Genomic DNA, 10773 nt, shown 5'->3' on the forward strand with positions numbered 1-10773 from the left:
ACTTTGTATCACTGGGCTCCAACTCTTAGAGCACAATAATAGAGAGCTGAATCTGACAGAGTTACACCAGTAATAGTGAGTTCAGTGGATCTTTCTGATGTAGTCGACTGAAAGCGACGATCAGAGGGGGTCCCAGTACCACTATAGTACCGAGCATTTTTCCATATTAAATACTGAGGTTCTGTATTAGGATACTGTCTGTACCAGTAAAGTCTAACATAATTGCTGCTTGTATCATATGAACAGCTCAGTGTTACAGACTCTCCTTCTGTACTGATTACAATTGCATCCTTATTTGGCCCAATCTGATCTGCAGCCATTGCACCTGCAAACATAAAATTTTGCTTACATTTTAAAACACATGTAGATTAAATTCAGTCACATTACAGTGTCTATTTTCCTTAGCACTGGCATCAAAAGAGTATTTTACCTGAAGTCATGATTAAAATCAGTACCAAATGTCGGTTCATGTTTACTAAGCCAGATCAGTTCTGTTGATGTTCTTCTGTTCTCTGGGTTGTGATGATTGTGATGCTCTGAGTTTCTGCAGTTATTCAGGATCTGAGTCATACAGTCAATCAGGAACTTCCTGCTCTCTGATTATGATGTTATTGTAGAAAATAAAAGTAGAAAAGTAAGGTGAAAATAATCTCACTAAGAACAGCTGTGAAGATTGATAGAACCTCAGTCTGGGTTATTTTTGTTGTTGTTGTATAGACAATGAAAGAGGCAGAGCAACAGATCTGTAAATGAGGTATTGGTTAATAATTAAATAGAAAAGGAGGAGCTAATGGTCTTGTAATTAGGCTTGATAGTATGAATATATGGTGCATGCCGCCATCTTATGGTTGCCAAAAGCATTACAAATGAAATAAAAATTTTAAAGTAGGAAAAAAAGAAAATCTACATTCCGTTTCCTTTGTTATTTGCATATTTTATTTTTTATTTTATTGTCCACAATTAGTCCACAATTAGTCAGTGATTCAGATCCTAGAGTATATTTTGTGATAATTTTCACAGTTTTTCACAGTGTACACTTATAATGTATTTATAATACAGAAAGGTTATGGGAAAAAAATTGCTGAACTTTATCTGTGTCAGGTTTTTGTACAGTATTCTTGTGTTTCCTGTCACTGTGGGCCTCAGAGCACAGTAGTACAGAGCAGAGTCTGATACAGCAGTAGAGGAGATGATCAGATCCACACGTTTGATTTCTTTTGTAGCTTGTTTTTCTTTTCTGAACTTAGTGGAGAACCTGGAATCTACATCAGATGTCTTATCCTCTTTCTCACTCTCTATTATAAACACAAGGAATTGAGGAGCTGATCCAGGAAACTGACGGTACCATTGAAGTGATTGTGCAGAGGAATAACTGCAGGACAAAGTAACAGTTGAACCCACTGCAGCAGATTCCTCAGTGTTGTCTGGTGTGATTTCATCTCCAAAACTCACACCTGGAAAAGAGTGATTGAAGTTGATTGATTACAATGATCAATGATTTGAAATTATATACATACAATAAATAAATACTATATACAGTTAAAGTTTAAAGCTACATTGTCATTGTGGTAATAATATGTTAAGGATGTAATACTTTACATTTCAATTAAATAAAAATAATTTTTGGATTTTGCAGCAGATGCATGCAAAACATACACAAATGCACTTACATGTCAAAGCAAAGAGCAGAAGAATGAAAGAATGAAGAATCATTGTGCACATGTGTGTCACTACAGCAGGACTGAGCTTTCTGACAGTGTAGAAAATGTAACAAGATCATCTCAGATCTATGTGCTGAACTCCTCCTCTTTCATCCTCTTTCAGTTTGATGCCAAAAACTGGTTGTCGGATACACTTATTTCAAAACCGAGATTGAGTGGGTCAAGAAACCATTTTTTATAGAGGTTCACAAAAGAATATTAAAGCAATTTTTCAGCACATAGATGTAAAACTAAGATGAACAGTGAAGAGTGGATGAAATGCACTTTAATACTAAATTAAAGTTTTTTTTTTTTTTTAATTATATGCATGTTATTGTTGTGATATAAAAGTCAATAACATGTACAGTAGATGAGCATCTTGTCATATAATTGAGTGCTTCCTCTGTTTTTGTCTGAGTGTTGAGTGTGTTTCAGTCACTGTGGGCCTCAGAGCACAGTAGTACACAGCAGAGTCAGACACACGCAGATTCATGATTGTCAGTGGAACTGAATCTGATGACACTTCAGAGTCAAATCTCTCCTGAAACTGAGCATCATTATCTGCTGCTCCATATTTGTTTCTCCTCAGCATGTATTTAGGAAATTCATTTTCTTTCTGGATGTACCAGAAAAGTTCTGGTTGTGATAAAGTTGTTTTATATTTGCATTGTAACGTTACTGATCTTCCTTCAAATTCAGCAATGTGTTTATCTGGCTGATGAACACTCTCTTCTCCATGACACTCTGTAAAGACATTAAAAAATATGTAATAATAAACTGTAAAAAAGTAACTGTTGTAAGTAATTATGAAAATACTAATTCCCCCACTTACCATGATAAACTGATGCAAAAATGAACAACTTCAACAATATAAGAGTTATCATTTTTATGTGTAACTGAAACAGGAGAAAAGGACAAATCATTCATTCAGTCACTTGTTTCATTAAGAAATAAGATCATGGTTCACGAGGAGAAGAGGTTAAACAGATACAGGAAAAAAAAAAAAAAGATTTTAAGTGATGTGTGTATACTGCCCTCTTCAGGATTTTATTGTAAAAAGATTCTACCAGAGTGAGTTTTGTATTTAATATTTAGTAGCATATGACAGAACAATTTTTAATTCTGTGTTCCCAATGTCAGCATTCAGCTGTTGATAATCTTAATTTCTGACAAACATGTATAATTGTACTTAACACATTCACATTCTAGTGCAAAGTGACAGGAAGACAGCTAAACCTTTATCACAGAGTGTCAGGATTAACATATAACCATAATAATACAACATATACATGTATAGAGAAATATAGGGAATAGAAAAGTCAGATTTATGTTTTTTCAAAGATGTGAAATTAGTTTGTGTCTTGGGCTTAATACAATTTGATATATTTCATATAAAATGTGAAAATAGTGTTTTTGTGCATTTTTCATTCAACAATGCAATTTTCATTAAATAATTTATTTATTACTTTTTTTACACTTCAGAAGAATAGATAGATAGATAGATAGATAGATAGATAGATAGATAGATAGATAGATAGATACATAGATACATAGATAGATATAGATATAGCATGGCTACAGGTAAGATTAAAACAAACTCAAACTTTAACTGTAAAATCAATTTAATATTCATTTATACTCTATGTTGCTGACAGTGACTGTACATTATCTCTTACTTGGTAGATTGAAAGGACTAGGTGAAAAAGGTCCTCCTGAACCTTTGTTGCATCCACCAACACATTTGTGTAATACAGGTGCAATACTGTGTATCATGTTTTTGTACAGTGTTCTTGTGTTTCCTGTCACTGTGGGCTGCAGAGCACAGTAATACAGAGCAGAGTCTGATACTGCAGTAGAGTAGATCTCCAGATCCACACGTTTAATTTCTTTTGTAGCTTTTGAATACAGACGAAGTTTAGGCTCAGATTTATTTGAGTATTCATCAACAAGAAGTAGGAAATCTGGTTTTGCTCCAACATACTGTCGATACCACTGGAGAGAGTTAACATTGCCAGTGCTGGTACTGTAATTACAAGACAGTGTCACATTTTTACCCTCAACAACATATTTTTCTGAAGACAGTGGTTGTATTGTATCAGCAAAAGATATTCCTGTGGAAAAGAAAAGAGTCTCAATTAATCAAGCAATAATATAATAGATCTGGATTTTGTTGTTGTTGTTTTGTTTGCTGGTTTTTTTTTTTTGTTTTCATAATAAAGATATTGCTTGAATGAATATCTCTTACCCATGCAAAGCTGAAATATTATCCAGGTAAAGAGAAACATGATGTCTTCAGAGAGACAGTGATGGCAAAAAAATGTGTTTGAACAATTGTTTCACTCTGTCTCACGCTCTCAACAGTGTGAATAAACTCCACCCACTGTGGGGTGTGTCTATTTTCTAACAATAGGAAATAAAACATGATTATGTCAGAAAATGCTTGAATGTGTGTGGCATGTGTGTGTGTGTATGTGTTATTTAGTCTTATTTTAAAAAATAAGTAAATTATTAATAATATCCACATAGCAATGCAGCAAACGCATGTGGTTTTGCATTTGCTGAGGTTCATGAGTTGCTGAGTCTAATGGTCAAGACTAGCCAAATATAGTGGAATTATGTAAACGAAGATTTGTCATATTTTTTATACTAACCAAAGCATAATATTTTATAGATATGTTTTACTACTGACTTAAAAGAAACTCCTATTCTTTAAAAAAAAAATGATTTGGAAAAAAGATAATGATTAAAGTTTGTTAGTGAGAAGGTAAGAAAGAGATAAGAAATTAGTTTGTGAAATTAAAAGGGTAAAAATTAAGTTGTGTTTTGCACTAAAGTAACAATGGAATGTAATACCCTGAACATATTGTTTAGTTTTAGGGGTTTTTATTTTTTTTTTTTTTTTTTACTTTTAGAACAGGCCTAATTCAGACTGTCACAGGTGTGACCACATATTTTATTACATTCAGAGCTGGGTAGATTGTGGTTTTGATTGTGGTTTTCACTAGATATTTTCAAAGTGAAAAGAGCTTCAGGTTTTTGTACGACATGTCTCATGTTTTGTATCACTGGGCTCCTACTCTTAGAGCACAATAATAGTGAGCTGAATCTGACAGACGTACATCAGTAATAGTGAGTTCAGTGGATGTGTGTGATGTAGCCGAATGAAACCGATCATCAGAGGTGTGTCCAGAACTACCTGATGACCGTGCATATTTATATAATAAGAATTGTGGTTCTCTGTTGGGATACTGTCTGTACCAGTAAAGACACACATATTCACTATTTGTGTTATATGAGCAGCTCAGCTTGACAGTTTCTGTTTCTTTAGAGTTTTTTTCTGTCCCTTTATCTGGCTCAATGCTGTCTCCAGCCACCAAACCTGTCAACAATAAGAACAAATTAACAGTTTTTTGATTTGTGAAAGCACAAGTTAACACAATTATATCACAAGTATTTTTCACAGCACAAATAAATAAATAAAATGTGCTAATGTAAATACAGTGCTTCATTTCTTTTCACTCAATAAATAATGCACCTGTTCCCACAATGAGAATCAGTATGACGCATCTGTCCATGTTCAATCAGATCAGTTCAGTTCTCTGTTGAGTCTCTCAGTGCTCTGAGCTGTAAGTCACTGCAGATCAGTCAGAAACACACACAGGAACTTCCTGCTTTATAAAGGCAGGGCTTGCTGCATTTTCACTGTGCCTAATTTCCTGCCATTCCAGATGAAAATATAAAGAATATTTATTTGGTAATTGAATAGTCTAGCTCTTTTTTATAAATTATAGAATTAAAAAATAGCATTATCTTCATGTGAATGTGTGTGAACACTGCCATCTTATGGCATACATGATGCTGCCCCATATATTTTAATGTTTATCATGTTAGACATTTCCTAAATTACAGGATATTCTAAATTGTTTTGTCAATTACAGCACAGTATTATAGGGAGTTAATGTTCATCTTTATTTTGACAACGATTCACTTACTTTAGAATGTTCCTTTGATTTTAAACATTTTACCAATACACTGATTAAATAAGATGTATACTTTATGATTTAGGTAACTGCCTGCAATTTATTCACTTGTTTTCAATATTTCTCTGACATATTACTGTAATTGGCAGTTACCACTTTCTCACTGTCTTTTTCTTTGTCTCTGTGTTTCTCTCTTGTCTCTCATTATAACAGGTTTTTGTAGAGAGCTGATGTGTTTCCTGTCACTGTGGGCTGCAGAGCACAGTAGTACAGAGCAGAGTCTGATACAGCAGCAGAGGAGATCTTCAGATACACATGGATTTGATCCCTTTTTTCAACTTTAACAGAAAATCTTGGATCTACATCAGACACTTTAGCTCTTTTTTTCACTACCAAAGGTGAGTACAAGAAATTCAGGTTTTGATCTTTCATACTGACGGTACCAGTAAAGATAATCTGTAGCTCCAGGGGATTGACTGCAGGACAATGTAATATCTGAGCCCTCTTCATAAACAACATCATTTTTGTTTGCATTGATGACATTTCCAAAACAGCAGCTGAAAAAGAAAACATTTCTTCTTGGTGAAATGTTTTAAATAAAACAGAAAAATGAATAATTAACCAAATAAATACCTGCTGAGGCACAGAACAGAATAAATGAAGGAAGATCCATTGTAGTTCCATTGTTCACTCTGAGAAGAGTCAGACTGAATAGTTTCTACCACAGTCAAAAACATTAGATCAATTCAGAGCTGTAAACACTGAGTCCCTCCTCTCTGAGCCACATTATACCCAAATTCAGTTTTGTTCATTGCAGTTAAGTGCATCTCTGAGAGCACTGCCACCTTGTGGCAAGTTATTCACTGGCACAATGTTTTACACATGATAATCCATGAAACATGAACATGAATTTCCTTTGTATCTGGGCCTCAAAGCACAGTATTAGAGTCTAAAATGGTTCCAGTTTAGTGAATGAGATATATCCCCATATTATTGGTTTTCATCAAAAATGGTCATAATTTAGATATAAATCATCATTTTCTAACATGGATTTGCTGTTTTGAAAGCTCTTTTGGAACTTGAAAGAGACATGTCTTCTTTGAGATTTGTAAACAACTTTGAATATGAAATGAGTGTTACATGCAGAACTCTTGAAAATATTTACTGTGATCTTACTATAATAGCCACCAAATTGAAAAATGTGAAAAGTGTTGATTATAGCATTTAGAACAACTCCTGTGATAAGGATGCAGCACACAGTTTTCCCACAGAATTGGAACTTTAATTCTGTTGCTGAAATTGTTTTTTTTTTATGATAATTATTTTATTATTTGGGAAATAATACCAAATTTGATTTATCTGGAATAGAGTTTTTAGGTATTCAAAAAATTGTATTTTAAATAGTTAAGAAATTTTAATGGGACACATTTTCTGTTTTGTTTTAATATAAACTTGTGAAACTAATGTTTTTTTTTGTTGCTGTTGTTGTTTTGTTGTTGTTGTTGTTGTTGTTTTTGTGGGTTTGCTTATAAAATGTCATCTATCTTGGTCTGGTTTTGTAATGTTTTTATAGCACTAAGCCTGTGCAGTGGTCCTCAATGATGACCACAATGTCATGTTTTTGTAGTGAGTGTTGAGTGTGTTTCAGTCACTGTGGGCTGCAGAGCACAGTAGTACACAGCAGAGTCAGACACACGCAGATTCTTGATCATCAGTGAAACTGAATTTGAGTGTAGTTGGGCATCAAATCTGTCTTCAAATTCAGAGCTGCTGCTTGATCCAAATTTGTTTTTCATTAGTATATATTCAGGGAGGCCATTTGAGCGATGAATGTACCAGTAAAGATATGGATCAGACTGAAGGGTTTGATATTCACAGCTCAGGGTGACCTGCTGTTCTTCTGTGGCAGTTTTTGTTTCATTTGGCTGATTAACAGTGTCTTGTCCAAGGCATCCTGTAAATGCACAAGAACATAATTATACATTCAATATGATTTTTAATATTACAGTTAAAAATCATTTACAGAAAGGTTGAATGACAGTTTTGATAACTTACCATTGATATTAAAGAGAAAAATCAATAACGCAAGCAACCAAATCATCTTTGTTTATCGTTGAGAGGAATGGAATGGAACAACATTTCACAGCAGTCCTCCACAACTGTAGGAGAAGATTTGTTTCCTGCATGTCATGTAGTAAATATGAGGTGTCGTGTATGTAGATATTGCCACCTTCAGGCTAAAAATGTTTTTGTATGAGTGTTGAGTGTGTTTCAGTCATCGTGTTCCTCATAGCACAGTAGTACACTCTTAAAAATAAAGGTGCTTCACGATGCCATAGAAGAAACATTTTTGGTCTAAATTGTTCCACAAAGAACCTTTAACATCTAAAGAACCTTTCTGTTTCACAAAAGGTTCTTTGTGGTGAAAGAAGGCTCTATATTAATAGTAGAAGCTGAAAAAAAAAAAAAGGCTTGTTAATGTTGATTTTATTCTTGAGTACTATATTGTTGTTTTTTATTTTTTAGCATAGTTATGCATTTGTCATCAGTGTCAATGAATAGTGTTTTTGTATGAGTGTTGAGTGTGTTTCAGTCACTGTGGGCCTCAGAGCACAGTAGTACACAGCAGAGTCAGACACACGCACATCCTGGATTGTCAGTGGAACTGTTTTTGTTTGTGTGTTCAGACTTGCATTAAATCTTTTCTTGAACTCTTCCTCATTATTTCCATAAGTAGCAGCTCTGTTCAGCATGTACTTTGGGAATCCATTTACTTTTTGCTGGTACCAGAAGAGAGTTATGCCTGAAACAGTGGTTGTATATGAACAATTGATTATTACAGCTGCACCTTCATCTGCTGTTTGAACTGTCATATTCTGGTGGACGGCATCCTCAGATTTACACCCTGGAATTTAAAAAAACATTTGCCAATTGAATTATTTTACTCATTCTCAAATTAATATTTAAGAAAAAAGTTTAAAATCTACTTACCTAAGAAATATGAGATAAACAACATGAAATATGTTTGCCAGTGTGCCATCATAATACTATAAATATGCTGTGCTAAATTAAACTCAACTGAATGAACACATCAATGAATGAACAGTAGAACAGCAGTTCTGTCCTCTTGTTGCTTCAGTCTCTCTTTGCTAAAGTTAAACTGAACATATTTACAAACAGGAGGAGGAGCCTTACTGTACCACAGTATCTGAATACACTGCTTGAGTGAAAGAAATTGATTAGTTTTGACATGTGTCATATTGTAGAATAATTTGCATTAAGTTTGAATGATATATCAATCTTCTCTTATTTCTCAGCTATATATGGAAAAGTGCAGATTGATAATACAGAAAAAAGATAGTTATTAGAGAATGATTTTTTTTTCTTTTTATACTCACTGCATGTTGTTCCAAACCTGTATGACTTTAACTAAATATTTTAAATATTTTTTTTGTTAGTAAATTCTCAGTGATCAATGTCAGTGGGCACCGACACAGAACATTTTTTCAAACTGTCTTCTTTTGTGTCAGAAGAAAGAAAGTCATACAGGTTTAGTACAACGTGAAGGTGAATAAATGATGATAGAACAATCATATTTGGGTGAACTGTATGAAATTCATTATTGTTAAACTCTGTAATTTATTTTCTCTCTGAGAAAATCTCCTGTTCCTGAGACACACAGATTCTTGATCATCAATAGAACTGTTCTTAATGTTAAAAAGGAAGACTAGCCAAACTTTTTACTATATCATCTCTGTTTCTCTTTGCAGTTTGAGATTCTTCATAAGGTTCAGCTTCATGTAAGAATTTGTGAAATGATGCCTCCTTGTGGTGAGTTTGAATAGATTTTAATGCTCTGAACTATATAAATTAAATTGTATAGTGTAACAGTGTAACTAATGTCAGAATAAATTTATCTGAATAAATAAAAAGTAAAATGTCATTTATTGGATGTTACTTTGCGCTACTAAGATTTTGACTTGGAAAACTTTCCTTTAAGAGACTTCATACAAGAGACTTTGCAGATGACATATTAAATGATAATGTAATGTTTAGTCAAATCTTTCACAATGGTTGTGATGTACAAGAACTATTCTATTGTTTCATTTTTATTACTCTTTCAGTAACCACACACAGGTGTTTCCACAAGTTTCATTATATTATGTGAATTACAGATTGTGGTTTTGATGTGGTTTGAGATCAAAGTGAAAAATGAATTTGAGTTTTTGTACGGCTTCACATAGACTTTGTATCACTGGGCTGCAGCTCTTAGAGCACAATAATAGAGAGCTGAATCTGACAGAGTTACACCAGTAATAGTGAATTCAGTGGATGTACGTGATGTAGTCGACTGAAAGCGAGGATCAGTGGGACTTCCACTTGCAGTAGCTGATCGAGCAGGTCTAAATATTAAATACTGAGGTTCTCCATTGGGATACTGTCTGTACCAGTGCAGATGAACATAACTGCTGCTTGTATCATATGTGCAGCTGAAGGCCACAGTCTCCTCTTCCTTTACAACAAAAGCATCTTTATTTGGCCTAATCTGGTCTGCAGTCATCACACCTAAAACAAACAAATAAAAATAATTTGTCAGCCAAATTACACAAAATTATCTCAAATTATCTCATGAATACCACTATAATAAAAATAAAAAGAGTCAGATTATACCTGAAGTCAGAATTAAAATGAGAAGCAGGTGTTTTTCCATGTTGACTAGGTCAGATCAGGTGTGTATTAATGTTGTCTGTGCTCTGAGCTGTAGATCTGTGTTACTGTGAGTCTCTGCAGTTTCACACTCAAACACACTGGAACTTCCTGCTTTCTGTGCAATGATACTGTCTGCTACTTCTCATGTTTTTGCAGTGATTACAGGAAAGCTTTTGCAGTTGCAGGAAAGTGTAGATTATTAATAAAGCAGATAATTTTGAAGAAAATTACAAACATGAACAATTAATGAACCAATAATATTAACAGTGCTATTATACAATATTTAATATGACCAAAATAGTATTAATCTAGAGCAGAGGTGTAAGAACAGAATTAAAAAGTGCATGTATAATGATAATAGATAACACAGTCAATGTCACAAA

General features: G+C 33.7%; 1 gene segment (V, D, J or C); it reads right to left on the bottom strand.

Annotated features, from left to right (window-relative positions):
• Window positions 1–9932: 9932 nt before the first annotated feature.
• LOC127160239 (T cell receptor alpha variable 18-like) overlaps window positions 9933–10773 on the bottom strand; it is a 23451-nt gene continuing 22610 nt past the window's right edge. The window contains 1 exon segment of the V gene segment in view: window positions 9933–10246. Within this exon segment, the coding sequence occupies window positions 9933–10246 (314 nt within the window).

Source organism: Labeo rohita, unplaced genomic scaffold, assembly GCF_022985175.1.
Source record: "Labeo rohita strain BAU-BD-2019 unplaced genomic scaffold, IGBB_LRoh.1.0 scaffold_301, whole genome shotgun sequence".
NCBI classification, from domain to species: Eukaryota; Metazoa; Chordata; class Actinopteri; order Cypriniformes; family Cyprinidae; genus Labeo; species Labeo rohita.